Consider the following 26,238-nt stretch of genomic DNA (forward strand, 5'->3'; position numbering starts at 1 on the left):
TGTCTGACCCAAGTTACCATGGATCCTCAAAGTCTGATAAGAGAAAAGCAATTTGCATTTAGAATATTCAACCTAAGCACACCAAATTCTCCAGCCGTGCCTCAGATCCTGCCCAGCTTCAGCAAAGAACAAGCCATAGGAGAAAGATGCTAAATCTAGGATGGAGAGGTTTACTTTTACAATATTTTTCTGCTTTCCTCATTATTTTATACAGTCTTGAAAATCTCAAAAACAAAGTAAAAGATCAGAAGGTCCAGGCCTGGTGGCTCCCACCTATAACCCTAGCTACTTGGGAAACATTGATAGGGAGATCAAAGTCCAAAAATGGCCCCAGGCAAAAATTTGAGACACAACCTGAAAAATAATTAAAGCAAAAAAGGGCATGGCTCAAGTGGTAGAGTGCTTGCATAGAAAGCACATGGCCCTGAGTTCAAACCCCAGCATTGCAGTCAGAGGAAGAGGAAGAGGAGAAAGAAGGAGATTAGAAGAATAGATTCTTATAATCTTGACTATATTTTCCCTCCAATTTCCCCTCTTTACACCAGAAATAAGTACAGCACTTCTGTATTTCAACTCAGCTAAGACAGGCTGTTGTATACACAACACCATCAAGAACCCAACCCTCATAACTCCACCCACAATCTCATGCCAGCTGGGTTCTTTAGAGGCACCCACACCTCCTCAGTGAGGATCACTGTCCTCCCCCTTCATTTTCTCAATGCTGCCACTTCATTGTAAATGACTGTTCCTGCCGTCAGTAATACTCACGCTGTAACAAAGCACTAAGGCATGGGTCCTGTTTACAGGGAGGGGGAAACCTTGACTTGGATTGCAGATGGAAGTTACTGTGATGATCACGTCTACATTCCCAACAGATACTTTCCACTTTACAAAGGCTGCCCACAAACAGTGGAAAAACAAGATGAGAGACAGAGCAGTCCGCAAACTGGGTAGCTGAGGTGCTTCAGAAAGACCAATGTGCCTGCTGAGCTCTGGAGAAACATGGCATGGTGTCTGCCAACATTTGCTGCCTCTAGCCAGGGCCTTTAGCCCTTCCCAGCAGGGAGCATTTGACCACATACTACTGAACAGTAAACAGGAATGGTACAATCATTAATCAGAGCACAGATTTATCCTGCAAAGGGATTTCTCCTGACCATGTAAAATCTAACAGAGAATGGTTTCCAGAAAAATCAAATTCCTCTTTCCATTGTCCCTTTAAGTTTATCTGAAGCCACCATATTAGTCAACGCTCTCTAAAGGAATAAAAGCAATGGAATTTCTTGGATGGGCTCATATAATTGAAGCTGGGTAATCCAACACTTTCCATCAGCATGCCCAAGAGGCAGAGAACCTGTGGCAGACTAGAAGCTGGAAAGTTAGGGGCTCATATAGGTTGCCCAGAGATGGCCCAGACCACCCTCAACTGGCTGGGAACTGCCCATGCTCCTCCTCACTCATTCATTAGTGGGTAGGAATCTCCTGGGTCTGCCCTCTCCATGGGTTAGTGTAGGTTTGTTAGGACCCGGAATCCTATTCCCCCGAGAGACAGAGAGCCAGGCGTGAATGCAATCAACAAAGCAGAGTTTATTGGACTGGCTAGCCAGGGTCGAGCTCCCACACGGACACGCAGGACCGGTTAGGAAAGCAAGACCCTGAGCCTCTTAGGGGGAAATCTTATATAGACTGCAGTGGCGTGCATATTTTTGTTATCAACATTAGACAAGCAGGCAGAGCACATCCTGCACGTACTTCACATCTTGCTCGTACCTCACATCTTGCTCGTATCTCACATCTTGCTCGTATCTCACATCTTGCATTCCTCACATTCTATATGCCCTAACTGAGCCCTGCCTCATTGCTTATCTTATCTACATGGGATGTTTGGTACTGGTTTCTCCAACAAGGGGGTTGGGGCCCGCTGAGACCTCATATTCCTTTCATTCCCCCCTTTCTTATGGCCTAAATTGAGGAATCATCCTCGAGAGGATGAAGAGCCTGATATTGTTGGCGGAGGACCAGAAGTTGGATAGTATTAATTCGACTTTTGACAAAAGTCATAAGTCGGTTTAGAATCCAGGGTCCTATGGTAACAAGCAGTAGGATGATTATTATTGGCCCTGCCAGTGCAGATAAAAGGGTAGCCAACCATGGGGACTGGTTAAACCAAGACTCGAACCAGCTTTCCCCTGCCTCTTTTTCTCGTTTTCTTTGTTCCAGGCTCTTTCGGAGTTTAGACATGGAGTCACGAACAACTCCGGTATGGTCAGCGTAAAAACAACATTCTTCCCCTAGAGCAACACATAGTCCCCCTTTTTGGAGGAACAACAAGTCCAGACCTCGTCGGTTTTGAAGTACTACCTCAGACAGAGAAGTGAGGGATTTTTCTAGGTGGCTAATGGAGGTTTCTATTCTCTCTATATCTTCGTCTATGGCTGCGCGCAGCGAAGACATCCCTTTATGTTGAGTAGCCAGGGAGGCTATGCCGGTCCCTGCCCCAGCCACCCCTAGGCTAAGTAGGGTAGCAATGGTTAGTGTAGAAATAGGCTCTCTCTTCTTTCTCTCACCTGTTCCTATATTCCAGTATGAATATAGACTTTCCTCCGAATGATAGAGGATGCGGGGCAGCACAACCACTATAACACAGAATTCTTTAGAGCTGTTAAACACCTTAGTTGATAGGCATGGGGTGAGTCCGGACCGCGAGCATAGCCACCACCCATTGTCCTTTGGAATTACCCATTTAATAGCATTTCCCCAGGTAGAACTGGCGTTAATAACAGTACATAAGTCCCGTCTGTTCTTTGGCACTTTTCCTAAGCAGGTTCCTTGGCCGTTTACCTGCTGTATGGTCAGACCTCTCTTACGGTCTCCCCAGGAACATTGAGTAGGGTTTTCCTCAGATGAGGTATCGTGAGTGGTGTTTAGCCCTATTGCCTCATAGAATGGGGGCCTCACATCATAACATAACCAACAGGAGTTAGTCATGTTAGGGTTGGTGTGGTTTAACGTCAGGAAGGCAGCACCCACTAGCTCCCAGAGGGGGTCTTTAGATGCGGTCATGAGACTGGGCCTCACCAGGGGAGGGCTGGTTTCTGATGGTCTTGGAGTTGTAACATTAGCCCGAGCTATGGTTGAGGGAAGGTAGTGAGTTGTGGAAGGTTGGGGAGATGGCTTTACATTGGGCGGCCTAAGTACCTTATTGGGGCCTACTGCTGTGGACGGTGGCCCTATGGGCTCAATTTTTAATCTGACCACTATGGTCGAGCCAGCATGTCCACCATATTTATAAAATACAAGTCCCCATACCTTACCTTGTATCCACCCAGGGGTGTCCTTCTTGCCAGTTTCAGTGAAAGTGACCTTGATTCTATCTAGATCCGTGGGCTGGCATTTATGGGTGGGTATTGGAATTCTGTGCCCCCTTAATATCCCATTTACAAAGGCAAATTTGACTAGGTCTGATTTTGATATCCCCCATTTCCATTCACTATCATTGGATGTGACACATGCCCATGACCTACAGAAGGAGTATTGTATCCCCCCACATTCCTGGTTCTTTTTGTGGCCGGGGCAGGCATAAAACCCATAACGTCGGGCTGACTCCGGGGCAGTAGACTTGTAGGCAGGATTGATGTCTCTGAAGCAGAACTGAAGCTCCGGCCACCAAGTTCCTATGGGGGCAGTGCGAGTAGTCTCGTTGAGGGTGGTATGAGTCTCCCCATCGGTGAGTATCCAGGTTTGCTTATAGGGCTGGTGAGGGTTGGTTTCTGCGAGGCTCCCGCTCTGGGCATTGAGCAAGATCAGAGCGATCAGCCACCCCATCCGTGGCTGCTCCTGAAGGCTCTGCATGTTCCCGGGGCCACAAAAGCTTTAGCTTTAATGGGTTGTCTGGGTGCCGCCGTACAGTCCACTCCTTGACCCCTTCTTGTTTTTGATGATTGGCTCGACGCACGTGGGAGTGGTGGATCCAAGGTCCGATGCCATCAACCTTGAGGGCGGTAGGGGTAGTAAACAGTACAACATAAGGTCCTTTCCATCTAGGCTCTAGGGTTTTGGACTGATGCCTTTTAACCCATACCATGTCACCCGGGACTATGCCATGTTCCGGAGCCGGGTCCCTCTTAACAGCATGGTATGCTTGAATTAAGGGCCAAATCCGTTGTTGCACTTTAGCTAAAGCCTGCAACATGGTCAGGTAATTTGGGGCCAGATCACCTAGTTCTGGGCTTAAGGTCCTCTGAATGATGGGGGGTGGAGCCCCATACAGGATCTCAAAGGGAGTTAGCCCATGGACATAGGGGGAGTTCCGGACTCGGAAGATGGCCAAGGGAAGGAGCGTCACCCAATCACCGCCAGTCTCCAGGGCCAATTTGGCTAAAGTCTCCTTTAGTGTCCTATTCATCCTTTCTACTTGCCCTGAGCTCTGGGGGTTATATTCACAATGTAGCTTCCAATTGGCCCCCATAGTCTGGGCTAGTCCCTGCAGGACCTTACTAACAAAAGCCGGACCGTTATCTGACCCAATTGCCTCGGGCACCCCATATCTGGGTATGATTTCCTCTAGCAAAGCCTTTGCCACTACCTGACTCGTCTCCTTCTTTGTAGGAAAAGCCTCCACCCAGCCTGAAAAGGTATCTATGAATACCAGCAAATATTTGTACCCAAACTTTCCCGGTTTTACCTCAGTAAAATCCACTTCCCAACTTCTTCCCGGAGCCCTCCCCCGTTCCCGAGTACCTGTATGGTGCCCCTCCCTTCGTCCTGGTTTCATGATTGTGCAGCTGGCACAATCTTCCACAATTTGGCGGACTGCTATGGTCTGGTTCGGAAATCGGAGCTGCGCAGATGTCAACAAGTCTAGTAATTTTCTCCGCCCCAAATGGGTGGACTTATGTAAGTTAGCCAACAGGAATCGTCCGAGTTTTTCAGGCAGAATTAACTTGCCTTCCAAGTCGCTTTTCCATCCGTCTTCCCCTTCTCTAAAGGGGGAGTGGGCTCTCATCCAAGTGAAATCCTCTGTGGAGTATTCTGGTCGGGGGGGGTAGCGGAGGGAGCTCTGGGACCGGTACGTCTATCGCCGCAACCGTGGAAGGTTGCCCTGTCTCCATGGGAGGACTCACCATTGCTACTCTCTTTGCTTCTTGATCTGCTCTGTTGTTACCGACAGCTTCCGGCGTCTTGGCAGACTGGTGGCCTGGGACATACATCACTGCCACTGCCTTCGGTTTTTCCACTGCCATTAATAGACGCTGGACTTCGGCTAGGTTCTTTAGATGTTTTCCTTCTGCTGTGCGGAATCCTCTTTCGCGATAGATGGCCCCGTGGACATGGATGGTACCGAAAGCATAGCGGCTATCGGTGTAGATATTGACTCGCTTTCCTTTTGCCCTCTCCAGGGCCTCTGCCAAGGCAATTAATTCCGCTTTTTGGGCTGATGTTCCGGGTGGGAGGGCGCTGCTCCATACCGTATTTCCTTCTTGGTCGACTACAGCTGCCCCTGCCCTTCGGGCTCCATCTTGGAAAAAACTGCTTCCATCCGTGTACCAGTTTAATTTGCAGCCGGACAGGGGGGTATCCTTTAGGTCAGCCCGTACCTGTGTAACTTTGGAGAGGAATTCTTTGCAGTTATGGACAGGTGTCTGCAGTTCCGGGTTAGGCAACAAGGTGGCAGGGTTCAGGATTACGGGATCTGTGAATGTGATCCGAGGGGAATCCAACAAGAGCCCCTGGTAGTGGGTGAGCCTGGCATTCGTCATCCATTTCCCAGGGGGTTGTTTAAGGATTCCCTCCACCGGGTGAGGGGCCGTTACCCAGAGGGCCTGTCCAAAGGTTAGTTTATCGGCTTCTCTCACCAGCACGGCAATGGCCGCTATGATGCGGAGGCAGGGGGGCCATCCTGCCGCTACTGCGTCTAATTTCTTGGAAAAGTATGCCACTGGTCTCTTCCAGGGACCTAGCTGTTGGGTCAAGACTCCTTTGGCTACCCCCTTTTTCTCATCTACAAACAGAGTGAATGGTCTTGTAGGATCTGGCAAGGCTAAGGCAGGGGCCTGCAAAAGAGCGTCTTTTAGCTGATCAAAGGCCTGTTGTTCTCTCTCTCCCCAACTCCAATCTGGAGCTTCTTTGGTGGCCTCATATAGGGGTCTGGCTATTTCCGCAAATCCTGGAATCCAGAGTCTACAGAACCCCGCGGAGCCCAGGAATTCTCTCACCCCCCTAGTGGATGTCGGGGATGGGATAGCCAGAATAGTCTGTTTCATGGCATCAGTCAGCCATCTTGCCCCATCTGCAATCCGATAACCCAAATATGTCACTGACCTTTTACAGATGTGAGTTTTCTTGGCACTTGCCCGATACCCCAGCTCACCTAATTCCGTTAGCAGGTGTTCAGTAGCCTTGATGCACTCCTCTCGGGTTTCTGCCGCTAACAGTAAGTCATCAACATACTGTAATAGAGTGACTCGTGGGTGGCTCCGACGAAAAGGTTCCAGGTCCTGGCTCAGGGCCTCATTAAACAGGGTGGGAGAGTTTTTAAATCCTTGCGGCAGTCTGGTCCAAGTGAGCTGTCCGGATTGGCCCCCATCTTCTTGCCATTCGAAAGCAAATAGCGGCTGACTAATTTCTGACAATGGAATGCTGAAGAAAGCATCTTTCAAATCAAGGGTTGTATACCATACTTGCGAGGGGGGTAGGTGGCTGAGCAAGGTATAGGGATTCGGAACGGTGGGATGAATGTCCTCCGTCCGCTCGTTTACCTTTCGTAGGTCTTGCACAGGCCTATAGTCCCCGCTTCCCGGCTTTCGGACGGGGAGCAGAGGAGTATTCCAGGCAGACTGACAAGGTCGCAGTACTCCTTCCTTTATTAGCCTGTGGATATGAGGGGCTATGCCTCTTCGGGCCTCCTCAGGCATAGGATACTGTTTCACCCGAATGGGGAGAGCAGAAGCCTTCAATTGTATAACTACGGGCGGGAGGTGTTTGGCGAGGCCGGTTCCCGCAGTCTCCGCCCAGGCCGTGGGAAATCTTTTTACCCAATGAGTCATGTCCCCTCCTGGTTCCTGTTGACTCTCAAACAGACGATGCTCGTCAGCCAATGATAGGGACAAGACATGAATCGGGCTCCCTTCTCGATCAGTCACAATTATTCCATCTGGTTCAAAATGGATATGGGCCCCTATTTTGGTGAGTAGGTCCCGTCCGAGCAGGGGAGCGGGGCTCTCAGGGACGACCAAGAAGGAGTGTGTGACCTGGTGTTTTCCTAAGTTCACCTTTCTTTTGGTAGTCCATGTACATAACTGCGTACCGGTGGCCCCCTGAACAACACTTGTTCGTGCCTTGTTCAAAGGTCCATGTGCCTTGTTTAAAACCGAATATTGGGCGCCGGTATCCACCATGAACCCCATCGGCTTCCCCTCCACATGCATTGTTACCCAGGACTCGGGGAGGGGGTCTGAGCCCCGTCTCCTTCAGTCCTCTTCTCCGGCTAGGAGGACTCTGGCCTGCTCTACTGCTCGTTCCCTTTCCCTGTTTTCCCCCGGTCTCCTTCCAAACCCTCTTCTTCCCTTTAACTTAGGACATTCTCTCTTCCAATGCCCCGTTTCCTTACAGTAAAAACAGTGTTCCTTATCCGGGGTCCTGGCGTGGCCCCCTCCTCTGGGTTGGTCCCGGACACCAGCTAGGAAAATACGAGCCATTTCTCTCTGTTGCTTTCGGTTTTCCTTAGCCTGGAACTCCCGGTCCTCCTTTCTCAATTTCTCCTGGGCTTCCCTGTCTTCCTTTCTCTGTCTTTCCTCCCTTTCTTCTGGAGTTTCCCTAGCGGTAAAGACCTTTTCTGCTACCTGTAGCATTTCCCTTATAGTCATCTCCCCTAAGTTTTCCTGTTTATTGAGTTTTCTCCTAATGTCTGGGGCTGCCTGATTAATGAATGAGAGTACCACAGCAGACCGGTGGAGGTCCGCCTCAGGGTCAATCGGGGTGTACTGACGGTATGCCTCATGGAGGCGCTCTAAGAAACCGGCTGGGCTTTCGTTTTCCCCTTGAATGACTGCTTTTACTTTTGCAAAATTGGTGGGCCTTCTAGCGGCCGCTCGGAGACCGGCCATAAGAGTCTGGCGGTAGATCCGAAGACGCTCCCTACCTTCTGCGGTCCCGAAATCCCAATCAGGGCGGCGTAGGGGAAAAGCCTCGTCTATGGCCGGTTGGAGAGTTGTGGGTCTCCCATTATCCCCCAAGACGTTCTTCCTCGCTTCGTTGAGGATGCGCTCTCGTTCCTCCGTCGTAAAAAGAGTATTGAGCAGCTGATGACAATCATCCCAAGTGGGGCGGTGTGTATGCATGATGGACTCCAGGAGATCTATGAGACACTTGGGGTCTTCAGAAAAGGGCGGGTTCTGCGTCCTCCAGTTATATAGATCACTGGAGGAGAAGGGCCAGTACTGAAACTGTTGCCCTCCTCCCGGTCCCCCTTGGCCCACCATCCGGACTGGAAGTGTAGGGACAGTTTCCTCCCCCTGTGTTGATGAGGGGGGCCCGTCTTCCCCCTCCCTTTCCCGGATCCCTCGGGGGCGAAGTCTTTGACCCATTCCTCCTCCTGCTGCCAGTCCTGTTGAGGAGGATGAGGAAATTTCCTCCTCCGGGGCACTGGCTTGGCCAGGGGGAGTCACGTATGGAGGCGGCCGATCTTCCTCTGCCCCTGCGAGGGATGGGTAAAGGGGGGAACTCTCTGGTAAGACCGGAGATGGTGAAGGAGATGCCCTAATTTGAGGACCGGTCAAGGTGGGAAGAGGAAGTTTTTCCTCCTCCTTTATGACCAAGGCGGGCGTGACTGGGGTTTTAGCCCCGGGGGCCGAACTGGAGGGGTGGGTCAGAAAAACTGTTAACCAAGGGGGAGGGTTCCTCACCAGATCCTCCCAAACCAAAATGTAAGGAACTTGGTCTGGATGGCCTCGATTGTCTGGCTGAAAAATGACTGCTTTAACCTTAGTGATCAGGTCTAGGGAGAGGGAACCTTGAATGGGCCACCCGACTCCAAAGGTGGGCCACTCTGCAGAACAAAAGGTGTCGAACTTACCTTTCTTGATGACCAGACCCGCATTTAAGGCCCTTTCTTTAACTTCTGGAAAGTGAGAAAGGATCAGAGACTTTGGGGTTGTTTGTCCCTGTCCCATTGTGGAAGGAGACTCAAACACCAAGAGAGATAGAACAAAAAGGGTAAAGGCAACAATAATTCCACACACACACAACACTCTCCAGCACTCGCTCGGACCGGTCCTTCTCTCACACTGGTGCGCACCCCATTCAACCTCCTCACCGTCCAACTGGGATATCAGGCCGAAAGGCGTCCACTTGACGGGTGGTCGGTCGACTAGCTCAATTAGTTCTTCACCTGGCGCCAGGGTTCCTAAAATGCTCGAGCCCAAATGAGAGGAAAGCGTCTCCCAATAGGACCCTGTGGTCCTCCTTGCAAGATTCCCAGAATGAATCTCCCTGGGGATTGGCCGAATCCCCGCCACGGCCCAAATGGAACACTCAAGTTCCTCCAAATGAGGGTCTGGGATCCCCTCCCAACGCCTAGGACTTGGGATCGCCCCTGCTTTCTCGCAGGCAGGTTCTGTCTCTCGAGAAAATGAAATCTCGGTGGGACCTCCAAATGTTAGGACCCGGAATCCTATTCCCCCGAGAGACAGAGAGCCAGGCGTGAATGCAATCAACAAAGCAGAGTTTATTGGACTGGCTAGCCAGGGTCGAGCTCCCACACGGACACGCAGGACCGGTTAGGAAAGCAAGACCCTGAGCCTCTTAGGGGGAAATCTTATATAGACTGCAGTGGCGTGCATATTTTTGTTATCAACATTAGACAAGCAGGCAGAGCACATCCTGCACGTACTTCACATCTTGCTCGTACCTCACATCTTGCTCGTATCTCACATCTTGCTCGTATCTCACATCTTGCATTCCTCACATTCTATATGCCCTAACTGAGCCCTGCCTCATTGCTTATCTTATCTACATGGGATGTTTGGTACTGGTTTCTCCAACAAGGGGGTTGGGGCCCGCTGAGACCTCATATTCCTTTCAGGTTTTAAAAGCAACTGAAAAAGGAAAGCATGCTTTCTCTTCCAGCGGACTCTACCTGTGCCCCACCATGCTGCCTTTGTATTTCCCTTTCCTTAACTTTTAATAAACCCCATTTACACCCACATACTCTGCTTGGATTTTTCCACACTGGAATGCAAGAACCAAGGTCTTCTGAAAACACTGTTTTGTCATCAACAAACCCAGTAGCTCAGTCCAAGAAGCTGGAAGCCTCAGAACAAGAGCGACTGAGCATGCAGCCCCGTCTGACGTTCTCTGGAGAGTAGCTGGTGTGAGTCTCTGTTGAACATCTGATGTCCACAGGGGATTCAGTAGCAATAGAGTCCACGCACTTGCTCAGGAAGAATGGCATGTGCCCTGGTTGGCTGACATCCTCCTCCCTTTGCTCCATCTGGACCCCCAGGCTGTTAGGTGGCACCCACATCCAGAGAATGTTTTCCCCCTCAGTTGGGGTCTTATATGCCAATTGTCTCTGGAAACACCCAGACAGACACATCCAGTGTGGGACTTATTTTCTCCTAGGCAACTCTCAATCCAATCAGGTTAGCAATCAAGATTAACCTTTGCAGCCATGAAGTGCTATCAGTATTTTTTTGGCTCTTTATTTGCTTTTATAGAAGGTTATTTTGAATAGTGATCACTCATTTTCCTCTTGAATTACACATGATTTCCCAAGTGGGAGACAACAGATACCAGGCAGGAAACTTAACAAAGTATGTCCTTAAGGAAGGAGAAAAGATCCAGGAAATGCAATAATCCCTCTATTCCTATCAAGTAGTTGGAAAAGGAGAATGCATTTCAAATGTTTACACACTGATATAATTTCATTTGGAACTGCTTTTTAATTACAAAAGAAGGTGTCTTTTGGTGTTTCCATTGTGATCCATAGCTTCACACAATCATCCTTAAATTCAATGAAGTCTTGGAGCCTACATGCCTCACACTAAAAGGTCTGTTAGTAATCTTCCTTTTTGCCTGAAGCAACCCAAATAAAAAGAAGAGAAGAAGAGAGAACAATCCAGCTGTGGTCAAGTTAGGAGGATTCTTTTTGTGTGTGTGTGTGGTACTGGGGTTTGAACTCAGTTTCACCTGGAGCCAAGGGTTTTTCGAAATAGGGTCTCCCCAACTTTTTTTCCCAGGCTTGCTTCGATCAGTGATCAGGAGGATTCTTTTTAAAGGAAGGGAAAATGGAAAAGTGCCTAAAGGAAAATAAAACTTGCTAAGAAAATTTTAACAGCTAAAGCACAGCAAAGGTGATTCCAAAAGCATATATGCAATTAGTTAGCAACGCAGAATACAATTCAGTGTCACCACCTGTCATCCTCTTATTCCACATTGGCTCTCCAGGCTTGTTCATGCTGCATACCTGCTCTTTTGTGTCCTTTGACCTTCACCTCATCATTCCAACTGCCGACCTCCCCACCTCCTCCCAGGCAACCACAGGTTCATTCTCTGTTTTTGAGTATTTGAGCTTATCATTTTATTGTATTAGGTCTGGCTCATTTCACTTAACATAATGTCCTAGGTCTGTCCGTGTTTTGGCTAATGGCTACAGGATTTCTCCCCCTTTTCTTTTTCACTATTTACTTCATTTATTGCAGTTCTGGGGATCAAATCCTGAGCCTTGTGTGTGCTAAGCAAGCACTCTTCCACTAAGCTACGTCCCTAGCCCTTCCCTTTCTATTATGCTGTGGAGGAGGGGAGAGAATGGGTAGCTATGTAAGAAGATGATGCTAAAATGGTAGTAACCATTTTCCCATACATGTATCTTATGATATCATGTTGCATACCTTAAATATGCACAATAAAATTTATTTTAAAAAACAAACAAGGCTGAAAGCTTATGATCCAAAGCTTCTCTGTATTTCAGCCCTGCTCCCACACACACAGATGACTAGCATGAATTCCCTTTATTTGACTTTACAAAAATCACTCTCAACCTGTTGCAGCATGCAGCACAGATGTGACAGAGGAATGGAGCAAGGCCCACTTCCCTGACAATGAGCTGGCTCATCCAGGCCTTCAAAGTCATGTCTTCTGACAAGTCATTTTTGGGGAATGTGTTGAAGGAAGTAAGGGAAGGCAATTTCCGTTCATTCAGCAAACTTTTATGAAGTGCTTACTCAGCACAAGTTCCCAGAGAACACAAGAATACAAAACACTGAGTGATGGAAGTGCCTCCAGAAAGAATCTAAGGACTGTCACCCCGAAATGTGGCACCCTGATGTGCTGGTTATTTTTCATTCAAGGAACCTAGAGACAGCAGATACTGGAAGAGGCTTTACTCTGATATCTCCTTGACTGCTTAAAGCCTGGACCCTCCATCACAGAAAACAATTATCCCTACCCCACATGCAGCAAGAATTAATGACCCAGTTTTCAGCAGTTGAAGAACCATAACCCAGTTTTCCAGAATGCCTATACCCATGTCCAAAGAGGCCAAAAACTGCTTGAGGTTCTTAGATTCATGCAGCTACTCTTGAGCCTGCCACTCTCCCAGTTTTAGAGTGTACTTTCACTTTGCTTTGCATTAATAACCTGCTGTTGCTTAAGTCTCTTCTGTTTCAACTTCAAATTCTTTCTCTGATGAGACCAAGAACCTTCCAGCCGCTGAGCTAGTAAACTGGATCTCTTGCACATGCATGTAATGAATCTATGTATCTTTTCCCTTATTTAATCTGACTATTGTCAGTCAATTCATTCTAGCAAGACTGCTGAGAGAGAGGGAAGTCGCTGCCTTCGAGCTCACTCCTAACATGTGCAAAGTCTGAACCAAACCAAACTGCTAAGTGAAATATATTCTGTCCTCCTATGTTGACAATTATAGCTCCATACAATGAGATGGGAAAGCAGTAGAGTCGTGAAGATGATGGACTAGCATGGCATTCTCCAACTGTTCCATGATTGTGGGCTAGAGTGACAATGTGCTGATGTGCTGATGGTGGTGATTGTGTAAGAAAATGAAGGCAGGCATAACTCATAACTGTTACTATGTTTATTCCATGAAATTTGTGTTGCCTTCCTGTCAATAAAATCACAAACTAAGTGTTCACCATCAAAATATTCCATATGATTTTGCTCTATTGAGAGTCATGCCAAATTAGGTCATCTTCTCAGTCTCTGGTTCTTAGGAAGTTGTTTTCGGTTTGGAGAAATTTTGTTCTGCTTAGGTAGCAGCAACTGTCAATATAATTCGTCAGGGCAACATTTAGATTCACTGAAATTAGCTTATCTGTATAAAATTCTAAGGACATGTTACAAATGAAAAATTATCATTATCCTAGAAAATGCTATATTTTAAAATTCATCATATGAATTGGTATTACATCTATTATAAATCTCACCATCTCTTAAATACCTGGATCCATTCAATATTTCTTAATATTTTTCAAATTTTTCTTTACTGGACTATTTCATAGTCTCAAAAAAGAACAGTATGTTACTGAGTTTATCAAAATAATCTCTATATAATTAAAAAACATCAGTAATATTCAGAAAATAGTTTTTAGAGGAAGAGGAGCAGAAGCTTTCTCCATTGGAACCCATGAATAAAAATTGGGATAACAAAGAGACTACATAGAAGAGAGCAAAAGAGAAGAAGAGCACTGAGAACCACAAAAGAGGGACAGGACACCTGAAAAATACACTGAAAAAGTGCTGTGACAGTAAATTAAGAGTTTGTGTTTTCAGTTCAAGCTCTCCTAGGGGAAGGGGAAGCCAAAGCCTCTACCTAAAGGTAAGCCACGCAGAGCTTTAGGACTGGCAGATCTAGCTGTGGGACAAAAACTACAAACCCTAGTGCCAGTGCAGGTATTTGATGGGACAGTGATTTCCCCAGCATGATATGCCACCATCGGACAAGACAACCTTTCATTCCCCATACCTCAGAGAGCTGTGGCAAGGTACCATCTTGACATTGGGGGGGGGGGGCGGTAATCTTGAGAAAAAGGAGCAATTGTTTCTCAGGTTTCTTGAGACACCTGGCTGCATGAATGAGAGGGGATGGCCATGAGAGGCTAGTAGAGAGGGAAAGGCTTTGACTTGGGGTGATCTGAGAAGTCAAAGGGAGCTGGGGAAAGGAACAGTGAAATATTGGTGATTCCACTTCATTATCTATGGAAAATTTCCAAAACAAACCACCTAGCCTTCACCAGCAGACAGATCAAATTTCTGAAGTTTATTGTAGGCAGGTGAGTTTTGAGACTGAGCAATCCAGGGAATTTGAAAATTCACAGCTCAGAGAGCTCTAGGATTCCCAGCCACAGTGTCCGTACAGGAGTCTGCAACCAGAAGTGGCCATAGAGAGGGAGAGGGTTGTATGAAGACAATCTGATGGTATCCAATTCTGCCACAGCAGTTCCATTGCATAAGATCAATTTCAAAAGCAAAGCACCAAGACCCCTCTGACTGAGAGCTCAAGTTAGAGCAGCTGCCTGCCTGCCTGCAAGCTGCCAATGGGCAGACTATCAAACTTTTGAGACTGTGGAACCCTGGGGACTTATAGATCACAGCTCAAGGAGTTCCAGGTTTCTGAACAACAGTGTCTGTATAGGAGACTACCACCAGAGGCAGATGTACAAAGGGAGATATTTTGACCGGAGAAATATGAAAAGTAGCCAAAGACCCAAAGGTCGACAGCCTCGCCTTTTGCAGCTCCAGTAGCTCCAGTAACTGAGGCCCTGCTCACTAAGGACACACTCCTAGAACGAGTGGCTCCTGCCTGCACCACTAGCTAAAGGTGTAACTCCACCCTCCTGAAGCTTCTCCCAAAACAATCTGGGCAAGAAGAACTAACTCCAACAAAGCCTAGGGAATGCCAATACTTCTCTCCGAAGAAAAATTGAAGCTTTTTTTCTTTTTCTTTTTTCTCTTCATTAAATTTGTTTTTCTTTGGTGGAAATGTCAGAAATGAAAACCTTAATAAACCAAATAAAATCTACAGTGAATAGTATTATCAGCAGGCAAGATCAAACAAACAAAAAAAAAGAATATCAGAGATAGAGGACAAGATTGAGGAGTTAGTGCAAGTGAACAATCACAAAGAAAAGAAATGAATACATGTGATTACAACATACACAAATTCTGGGACATAAAAAAAGACCAAACCTAAGAATTCACAGTGTGGACGGAGCTGGAAGACCAAAGTAAAGGCATGGGAAACCAATTCAATGAAATTATAGCAGACAATTTACCAACTCTGTGTAATGATATAAATACCCATGTACAGGAGGCATCTCAAACCCCAAATAGACATGACCTTAAAAGATCAACCACAGTCATATTATAACAAAAATGCCAAAACTAGAGACAAAGAAAGGATACTGAAAGCTGAAGGGAAAAAATGCCAACTTATATACAGAGGTAAACACATAAGAATCACCTCAGACCTCTCAGCACAAACTCTAAAAGCCAGGAAACCATGGAGCAATAAAATTCAAGCTCTGAGAGAGAATAACTGCCAATCAAGAACAAATATACTCAGTAAAGCCATCCTTCATTCTTGATGGAGAAATAAAGACCTTTTATTTTTCTTTCCCTTTTTTAATTTTCATTTTCCTTCTAACCCCTCCTTTAAAAAAATTAAAAATTAAATTAAATAATTAAAAATTAAATCAATTTCAACAGGTTTCATTCTTCTATTTTCATATATGAATACAAAATATATCTACCATATTCACCTTCATTCAACTTTTCCTTATGCCTACCCCATCCCACTGATATCCATCTCAGGAAAATACCTTTTTTAATCCTCCTTCCCTTGATTTTTTTAAGTGTATATTGATAGTCCAAGGGGGTTTTACCTTGATACTTCAGACCTGTATGTATCATGCTTTCATCAAATTAACCCCTATTAGTTACTCATTCTCTATCATCATGCTCCACTAATATTCAACAGTTTATAGTACAGTACCTTATATTCATGTATAGATGGGTTGTTTCACTTTGTTTCATTCTCTAACATTTTCTTTTCCTCTCCTATCTCCCTTAGCCCCGTCAGACAGACTCACTGTAAAATTTTGTTCTCTCTATATATATATGTGTGTAAGCCTGGCTTACTTTGCTTACATGAAGTTCTCCAGTTCCATCCATTTACTTGCAAACAACATAATTTCATTCTTCTTTCTAGATGAATAAAACTCCATTATGTATAAATACCACATTTTCTCAATCCATTCATCAGTCATGGGTTATCAGGGCTGTTTCCAAAGCTTGGCCATTGTGAATAGTGGTGCAATAAACATGGGTATGCAAGTGACGTTATCATATCCTGGAGCACATTTCTCTGGATATATGTCCAGGAATGTATCACTGAATCATATGCTAGCTCTATTTTTAGTTTTTTGAGGGACCTCCATATTGCTTTTCATAGCAGTTGCACTAATTTACATTCCCACCGACAGTGTAGAAGTGTTCCTTTTCCCTACATCCTTGCCAGCATTCATTGTTGTTATTGTTATTGAAGATATCATTCTGGCTGGGTAGAGGTGGAATCTCAATGTAGTTTTGATTTACATTCCCTTTATGGCCAAGAATGTTGAGCATTTCTTCAAATGTTTATTGGCATTTTTATTTGTTCTTTTGAGAATTGTCTGTTCAGTTCATTTGCCCATTTATTCAGTGGGTTATTGATTCTTTAAGAAGTTAATCACTCCCTCCCATTCTTTAGGCTATCTCTCCAAGTCTGGTGACCATTTACTTTGCTGTGCAGAAGCTTTTTAGTTTCATGTAGTCCCATTTGTCAATACTTTCTCTTAATTGCTGAGCTATTGAAGTCCTGTTACTAAAGTTATCACCTATACCTACATGGTCCAGTGTGTTCCCTATGTTTTCCTGGATTGATTTCACCATTTCAGATTTTATGGTAAGATCTTTAATCCACTTTGAATTGATGCCAGTACAAGGTGAGAGAAAGGGATCTAGTTTCAGTCTTCTACAGGTGGTAATCCAGTATTCCCAGGACCATTTGTTGAAGAGGCTATCTTTTCTCCATTGCACATTTTGGGCACCTTTGTAAAAAATCAAATGGCTATAGTTGTATGGGTTTGTGTCAGAGTCCTCTATTCTATTTCATTGGTCTTCATGTCTGTTTTTGTACAATAGTGTACTGTTTTTATTGCTATTGCTCTGTAGTATAGTTTGAAGTTCAAGTATTGTGATACTTCCAATATTGCTCTTTTGACTTAGGACTTCATTGGCTATTCCAGGTCTTTTGTGTTTCCATATGAACTTTAACATTGACTTTTCTATCTTGGTGAAGAATGTTATTGGAATTTTTTACAGTGATTGCACTGAACATATAGAATACCTTGGGTAGTACAGTCATTTTCATAATATTGATTCTGCTAATCCATGAGCATGGGATATCCTCCTATCTTCTGATGTCTTCATTGATTTCTTTCTGTAATGACTTGTAATTTTCATTGTATAGGTCAGTCACCTTCTATTCATTACTAGATATTTTTAATTTTTGAAGCTATTCTGAATGGTATTGTTTTCCTGATTTCTTTCTAACTGTTCATTGTTTGTCTCTAGAAAGGCTACTGATTTTTACGTATTGATTTTGTATCCTGCTACTTTACTGAACATGTTCATGAGATCCAAGAGTATTTTGGTTGGGTGTTTAGGGTCAAGAAATAAGGACCTTCCTGGATAAGAACAAGCTAAAGTGGTTCATATCCACCAAGTCTGTATTATAAAAGATACTTACAAGAATAAAAAGAGGAAGAACAATCACAAGTAAGAAGTCAGAAGAAAGAGTTTTATTGATGAATCTATGAGAGTTAGGAAAGCATCAAAATATCAAGTATTATCAATTCAGTATACCAGCAAAACCTAAAGAACAATCAACACAAGACTCAACCTGGTTTAAAAAAAAGCAATAGAAACCCAGGAATCAGTAAATATCTCTCAATCATAATCCTTAATGTAAATAGACTTAACTCTCCAATCAAAAGATACAAATTGTCTGATTAGATCAAAAAGAAAGATCCAACAATATGTTGTCTACATACACAAAACACATCTCACAACCAAAGACACATATAAACTAAAAGTGAAAGGTTGAAAAAAGATATACTAGGCATGGGGAAACCAAAAGCAAGCAGAAATAACCATTTTCATATCAGACAAAGCAGATTTTAAGCAAAAATCAGTCAGAAGAAATAAAGGTTATTACATACTAATAAAGGGAACAATACAATAAGAAGATATAACAAGTTTAAAGTGCCCCCAAGTTCATAAAACAAGCACTTCTGAGCTTAAATGAACCGATAGGTCCAGATACAATAATAGTGGGAAATCTCAACCTATACACTGTCATCAATAGACAGAACATCAAGACAAACATTTAACAAAGATATCTACCATGGACAAAATGGATTTAAAAGACATGCTCAGAGTATTCCATTCTATAGCAGCAGATTGCACATTTTTCTCAGCAATACATAAGACTTTCTCCAAAATAAATCACATTCTGTGTCATAAAGCAAATCTCAACAATACAAAAAGTTGAAATAATTCCTTACATCCTAAAAGACCACAATGGAATAAAATTAGAAATCATGGCAATGAAAATCACAAAAACCATCAAACTCATGGAAATTGGACAACACGCTTTTGTACAATCAATGGTTCATTACGGAAATTAGGAAAGAAATTTAAAAATTCCTAGATTCAAATGAAAATGAGGACAGGACTTACCAGAACCTGCAGGACACAACAAAGGCAGTCTTAAGAAAGAAATTTATAGCCATGAGTGCCTGCATCAGAAAATCAGTGATCCCAAATAAATAATCTGATTGCACCTCAGAATCTTAGAAAAATAAGAACAAGGCAATCCCAAAAGAAGTAGACAGAAATAAATTATAAAAATTAGGGTATAAATCAGTGAACTGGAGACCAAAAGAAGGAATCAATGAAACAAAAAGTTGGTTCTTTGAAAAAATAAACAAGATCGACAAACCTTTAGCCAAATTAACCAAAAGAAGAAAAGAGAAGACCCCAGTAAATAAAATCAGAGATGACAAGGAGGATATTTCAAGACATCAATGAAATTCAGAAGGTCTTATGGGAATACTTTGAAAACCTATACTCCATCGGATTGGAAAACTGAGAAGAAATAGACAAATTTCTTGACATATATGGCCCACCAAAACTGAGTCAAGAGGATCTAAACAACATAACCAGATGTATAACAAGTAATGAGATTGAGACAATTATAAAGAACTTTCCAACAAGGAAAAGTTCAGGTCCAGATGAATTCACTGCTGAGTTATACCAGACTTTTAAAGAAGAACTAATACCAATCCTCCTCAAACTATTCCATAAAACACAAAAAAAGGAATACTACCAAACTCATCCTACAAAGCCACTATTATCCTAATACCAAAACCAGACAAAGTCACATTAAAACAAAGCAAGTTATAGGCCAATATCCCTGATGAGCATCGATGTGAAATCCTCAGTGAAATGCTTGCTAACACAATCCAATGACACATTGAAAAAATCATAAGCCATGGTAAAGCAGTTTCATCCCACTGATGCAAGGATAGTACAACATACTCAAATCAATAAATGTAATAAAACACATAAACAGAATCAAGAACAAAAACCACATCATGATATCAATAGATGCAGGAAAACCCTTTCATGATAAAAGTGCTGAAGAAACTAAGAATAGTAGAAACATTCTTCAATATTATAATCACTATATATGATAAACCATATAGCCAACATCATACTAAATAGGAAAAACTGACACCATTTCCTCTAAAATCAGAAATGAGACAAGGGTGTCAACTTTCCCTAATCTTATCAATATAGTGCTGGAGTTCCTAGCCAGAGTAATAAGACAGGAGAAAGAAAAAGAGATTTGAATAGGGAAGGAAAAAGTGAAGTTGTCCCTATTTGCAGATGAAATGACCTTTGACCTGAAAGACCCTAAAATCTCCACCAAAAACTTAGACCTCGTAAACACATCAGCAAAGCAGCAGGATACAAAATCAGTAATCAAAAATCAGTAACCAGTTACTCTGGACACAGAAATCAGGAAGATAGTGGTTTGAGGCCACCCTGGGCAAAAAAGTTAGTGAAACCCCATCTCAATCAACAAGCCTGTAGTGGTGGTGTGCACCTGTGATCCCAGCTATGTGGGATGCTGTAGGTAGAAGATCACAGTCTGAGGCCAGACCTGAGCAAAAACATAAGCAAGGTCCCACCTGAAAAAAATAACAAAATCAAGGGACTGGGGACAAGGCTCAAGTGGTAGACCACTAACCTAGAATACACGAGTTAAAACCCCAGTACTGCCCCGACCTCCAAAAAAAGAAATTAGTTTTGGAATCATTTGCATATAAACTTTGATAGTCCTTTTTCTAATTTCTTATATTTTCACATGTTACTCTAGATGCATTGCATAAAATGTATGTCAACTTAGATAAAAATCTTTAAGGAGGTATAGGTTTTTTATGTGTAGTTTCTTTTCTTCATTATGAACAGAAAAGTATTTTCATCTTTGATTCTCCCTCCTCTCAGCTTTTTTGTACTGCTGGAGACCATTCTAATTTGTTTTATCTTTTAAATCTATCATGCATGTTCAGACATTTTGGCCTCAAATTTCAAAATCATTTTTTCTATACTATGAAACTCTCCATTTTCTACAAACGTGTGATGGCTAACATCAAAAAGCATCATTATGTTTGGCTGAGTAGTGAGTATTTGTATTTTTAGAGTATCATATCAGTGTTGTATATTGGATATAACATCTATTAGAACAAATTATTATTGTTCAGTGTTTTCAATTCTAGTAATTATATCATACGTACTTTTCTTTGTTATCTTTTATATTCTTTTCAGTCAATCAAGAACCTAAGTGTTTTCCTCAGAAATGACCTTACTGCCCATAACTAGTCTTGAAGGTTGTCTATAAAACATGTGATAGTGGTAACAAGCGTACATTATGATTGAACTTAAAATAAGGTCTAGCTTCTATAGGTTTGCTTTTCACCCAATGAAAATTGGCAGTCGTTAATCCAATCAGCTTGTTTTCTGGAAGCAAGCTTCCTGACTTCAGGGAAGGAAAGTCTCCCTCTGGGGTCAGCTCCCCAGCTCTGTTCATCTTAGCAGTTGATTCTGGGAATCAATGTTTATCATCCTCTGACAGCTTCCAGAGCTGTATTTGCTGCTTCTGAGTTAGGAATTTGATGTGAGTGCTTTTGTCGTTTGTTCTCATTAGTTTGATCAGTATTTCAACCTGTCAAACTAAATAACAATCAGAGACCTCCAAAGAACAATGGCATTTATTTGGTAACAACAGAACCTAGCAATGGAAACACACACGCTGTGTGTGTGTTCAAGGAGTTTGAAGCAAAAAGGAGGTTTTATTAACAAATAAAAAGAAGACTTACTTAAGCTACTTAGATACAAAATTCATTGGTCTTGCACACCTGAAGCAGGAATTGACTCCAGCCCTTTGGTAAAGGTGTTCTTGCTGGGCTTGGGTTCTAGTGATTGTATATTATCTGAATTGTTTCAGTCATAAGGAATGTGACAGATAAATGTTGTTGTAGAAATCTGTGCCCATTTGAGTGAAGGCATGCAAAACATGGGTGCATGTGAAATGAGAAACAATTTTTTTGTATGGTTTTAGAAAGTCTGAGAAATTACTTATGTCAGACAGATAGACATGACCTTTCCCCCTTCATAACTTCCCATCTCTAATTTTGTGTGGATTAGTTCATCTTAGTATTAGCAACTTTCACAAACCTTCATTTAGTAAAGAATATAGTCCTGTGGGTCTCATCAGACCAGATCGAATTGTGAATTTCATGAAAAAAAATTTTGTTCATTTTCATTGTTAAACTACTAGTAAAAATCTAAATAAATTGCAATATTCAATTGATTTTTTGTTATTTTGATCAGTAATTAAATTTTACAAATGTGTAAATACACTCTTTGAAAAATTCTTTAGTCTCTCTTCTTTCATTTCTTTCTTCTTTTCTTGGGGGGAGGTGCTGGAGATTAAAAACCAGGGCCTTTAGGATGGTAAGCGCTGGCTTTCTCACTCAGCTGCACCTCTAGCTCCTTCTTATCTTTCTGAGGAAAAATGTTTTTTTTTTAACAATTTAAACCATCTATTAAAATTAAACTTGAATTCCAGTTATAATCAATTTCAAATTTATTAAAATTAAACTGAAATCTTTTACTACCCATGAACATTTGATTAAATCTTAAACACATCCATGTTTGTGATTGCATATTTACCTATGAAAACAATCTGTATCATACTTCAGACATATGGCTAAATGCACATATGAAAACACAAATATTGTGAATTTAAAGATAAACTGAGTTGTCTAAGATTCCCTAGTCACCATGTGTTAACTATCACAAATGTCATGCTAATTCATGAGTACTCCCAGATCGTGGATTGGTTCATGAAGAGAAGCCAAAAAATGGTTGTCCAGGAATTCTGAGAACTAATACCTTGCAAGAGTGAGGATGGCTTTCCTGCTATCTGAGTGGAGGGATGTGACGAATTCATGCAGTTTGTTTTCCCTTCCCTGCTATTTCCACAGTTCAAATCTTCCGTTAGCTTCCAAGCAGAGTTATCAGGGGTGTAATCCACAAATCTTGGCAACATGTGGGGAGAATGTCATCTTTTGAGGACAAACAGCAAGTGAGCACTTCCTAGAGTGGGGACAGAGTGGGCAATGAGAGAAAATGTTAGGGTGACCAGATCCCAGGGACGGAGGCACCCCTGGTTGTTGTTTTTGTGTGCCCAGCATTGTTTGAGGGAGGCACCCCATCTACCCAAGGTCTTATGATTCTCTCCCCTTAGCCTCTAAGATCCAAAAACAACTCCACCGCCCATCTTTCTGTTTCTCGTGACGTACACTTCACATCTCTCCTTGGAAATTCTTCTAAATGGCTGCCTCCTCATTCTGGGGATACAGTTTAAACGTCCTTTTCTCGGCAGGCTGGTGCTGATGATGCTCCTTGTTTTGGGACTTACTTAGCCCTTCCAACATTACCCATGTGCCCTCATGCACCATTTCCTCAGAATCTGCACCCTGTATTTGCTTATTCATTCTTTATTAGCCACGCTCTCATGTCGAGAATAGAAACCATGGGGAAGGGCCATGAAACACCTGGACTAGTACAAAATTGCAGCCATGAATATTGGAGGGAAGGAAATAAAGGAAACTGAAAAACTCTCCACAGGCAAGAGTTATTAACAGATCAATTCTCCATTTAAAAATATGTCTTGAGATGACCATTCATTAGTTTGACATTTTTAATAGCTATTATTCTGCCAGAAACTAAAAAGGATAGAAAAGGAAAGCAGTAACAACACAAAATTATATTGTGCTGGTAATTATAGTGGACTGAACGTCAAAAGAGCGAAATTCCCCACCCACTTCTGTTTTCTAGACAGACATCTGAGCACTGGATTTAACCTGGTCTCCATTCCCTGCCCTGTGGAATGTGAATTAGCTAACGTACATGTGCCTGGGGGGCCTAACAGATCTTAGTAAATCCTGCTAAAGTCAGCCACTTCCAAACACTCAGAGGTGCTGCAGCTTGACAGTCTATCTAAGACTTCACACACATTTCTCAAACCTCTCTACCAACCATTTTTCTCTAGGAAAAGGAGAAAGCTCAAATTTTTTAACAATTAGTGTAGAATTTGGCCACCCTTGTTGGTATTCATATTTTATAAATAAAATGCTCTGTTATATATCAAAATTTATCAAAAGCTGAGTCCTTGTCAGGAATCTTTTGCCACTGACAAGTGTAAGGTGTATAAGTTTACACAGTCAGCTCTAAATCTGTGTGTCCTGCAACTCTAGTTGTCACCAACCACAGAAATAATCCGGAAAAAACTGCAAAATATGCATAGCTTTTTCTTGTCATTCTTCCCTAAACAATATGGTACAGCATCTCTCCCACAGCGTTAGAGTTCTATTACATATGGTAAGTCATCAAGAGACGTCTTGCACTATACCATGAAATGTGCATGGATTATATGCAAATACAATCTTTGGACTTTGGTATCTGCAGGCATCCTTAAATCATTCCCTGGAAGATACAGAGGGACGACTTACTTACACCAGCAATAAGTTAATTTTAACTTTCATTTCCTGGCCCCACATTGCTGCTTCTGATTTAGTCTAACAAGACGATAGACCAGTAGGAAGAATACAAAATTGACCATAGCTCATAGTTGATTTGGTTTACAGACCTTCAAGAAAAAAGAAGTATGATGAAAGTGCAGTAAATAGTATTTGTTCTAACCACAAATAATGTTTGATGTGCTCTTCAGAGCACACAAATAAAATTAATTCTTCCCTTAGAAATTTGTCACAGAGGGATGAGACAAATGTACACTGACTTATTCATATATTCAAATGACACCCTTGCTGTATGATACAGTGCTTGAACTTTCTACTCCGTGTAATACTAACATGTTGTGATAAGATTTAAGTCACCTTCAATTTGAAGATTTATAGCATGTTGCTTATAAAAGTTTTTTGTTTGTTTGTTCTTTTACAAAATGACTTGTTGCTTGCAAATTTCAAAGTCTGGGTATTGGATAAGCCTGGGCTTGAAGCCAGCATGATGATCAAGAGTAGTTTTGAAGCACCCTAACGCTGAGTGCTTTAGGTCACTGTCCTCAGCCAACATCCACTGTTATTCTGTAGGAAAAGACTTAAACACCTCAGCAGCCACTTCCTGCATTGAGACAGAGATATTACTTGATATTTACAGATGGCAGTGTTCTGTCATGGCTCCAGGTACTCCAGAATGTGTGGTGAAGAGCATTTCCTGGAAGCTGAGAGTTCTGTCTGCTGCTTCCTAACCTTGTGACTTTGGTTTTACTCATCTATAAAATGGAACAAAGAATAATTCTTATCATAAGGGTCCTTTTGAGGTTTAAATGAGACTGTTCATGAATGCTTCACACACCATAGCTAGTGATCAATAAATGTCAGCTGCTATTTTTATTGCTACCTCTGATAAATATTAAGGGTATGCCACAGAGTAATTGTATATGTATAAATGTACACCTATAGATACTTAAACATACATAAATGTGCATAAGTATATATGTGTGTGTATGTATGCATATGTTTATTGTGGATTTACAATAAAAAGCTAAGATTTCAAGGTTGGCAGTGGACTTGCCCACATCAGAGTTGAAATAAAAGCTGAGGTTTCTGGTGTACCATTTCCAGTGCTCTTGTATCTACACTTGATGAATGTACCTAAATTATTGTCACCTACACAGGCACCTACTGAGTTTACTGGCTGACAAGAGATGCTCCAAAAATGCTTACTGAAAAGAAATTTAGTATATTACAAAAAAAGAAACATAAGTCACATCTCTTGCTGGGTTACAATGGCTTCTTTTATACCTAACATTTGAAGTGTGTTGATGCACACACTCTCAGTTAGTATTCATTTTGGAAGCCTTGACATGTTTATGCGCTCCACAGAGCAAGAGGAGGCTAGAGAATCTTGGATGACAGGATTAGCTGGGAACAAGGGAAACAAAGGCAGAGCCTCTCTGAGAACAAGACACCGAGTAACTAGGGCCCTGCTTTTAAAAGTTCAGTTTCTAGACTGGAGGTCATAGCGTGCATGAGGTGCTGGTTTCATTCCCCAATGCTGTAAAAAAAAAAAGTGCAAATTCAAAAAAAGTTCAATTTGTATACAAACTCAAAGGCTTATGCCCATTGAATGAAATGAGCTGGAAGAAGCTAATGAGATCAAACCTTGTCACCCCAACCTTCTCATTTCTCAAATGAGAAAATGAAGGCCAGGAGGAAAACAAAACAGGATTGACATATAATTTGAGTACCCAAAAATTTACTCATTGAAAATGTCCAATAAAATGGTTTCTAACATTGACATCATTGTGAAACCATGGACACAATCTAGTTTTAGAATACTTTTACCACCCGAAAAAGAACATCCAAGTTCATTAGCAGCCATTCCTCATTGTCCATTTCCTCTCACCTCTGACAATCACTAACCTTCCTTGTTACTTGGTCGTCTATTCCGGTCATTTACATAAACGAAACAGCACAGCATGTGGTGGTTTGTGACTGACTTCTTTCACTTAGCAAATGTTTCCAA

General features: G+C 42.6%; 1 protein-coding gene across 3 annotated transcripts in view; it reads right to left on the bottom strand.

The window, feature by feature from the left end:
* Pcmtd1 (protein-L-isoaspartate (D-aspartate) O-methyltransferase domain containing 1) overlaps positions 1-26,238 on the bottom strand; it is a 246,183-nt gene that overhangs the window by 85,915 nt on the left and 134,030 nt on the right. Inside the window, exon 2 of one of the 3 annotated variants that reach the window (XM_074068521.1) lies at positions 7,450-22,785. The exons of 1 other annotated variant lie outside the window; for it this stretch is intronic. In XM_074068521.1, coding sequence (XP_073924622.1) covers positions 7,470-9,170 — 1,701 coding nt within the window. In that variant the 5' untranslated portion in view covers positions 9,171-22,785 and the 3' untranslated portion in view covers positions 7,450-7,469. Of the gene's footprint in view, positions 1-7,449; positions 22,786-26,238 lie in introns of those variants that run through there. One more of the 3 variants, XM_074068522.1, reaches the window with a different exon arrangement.

This window comes from Castor canadensis, chromosome 3 (assembly GCF_047511655.1).
Source record: "Castor canadensis chromosome 3, mCasCan1.hap1v2, whole genome shotgun sequence".
NCBI classification, from domain to species: Eukaryota; Metazoa; Chordata; class Mammalia; order Rodentia; family Castoridae; genus Castor; species Castor canadensis.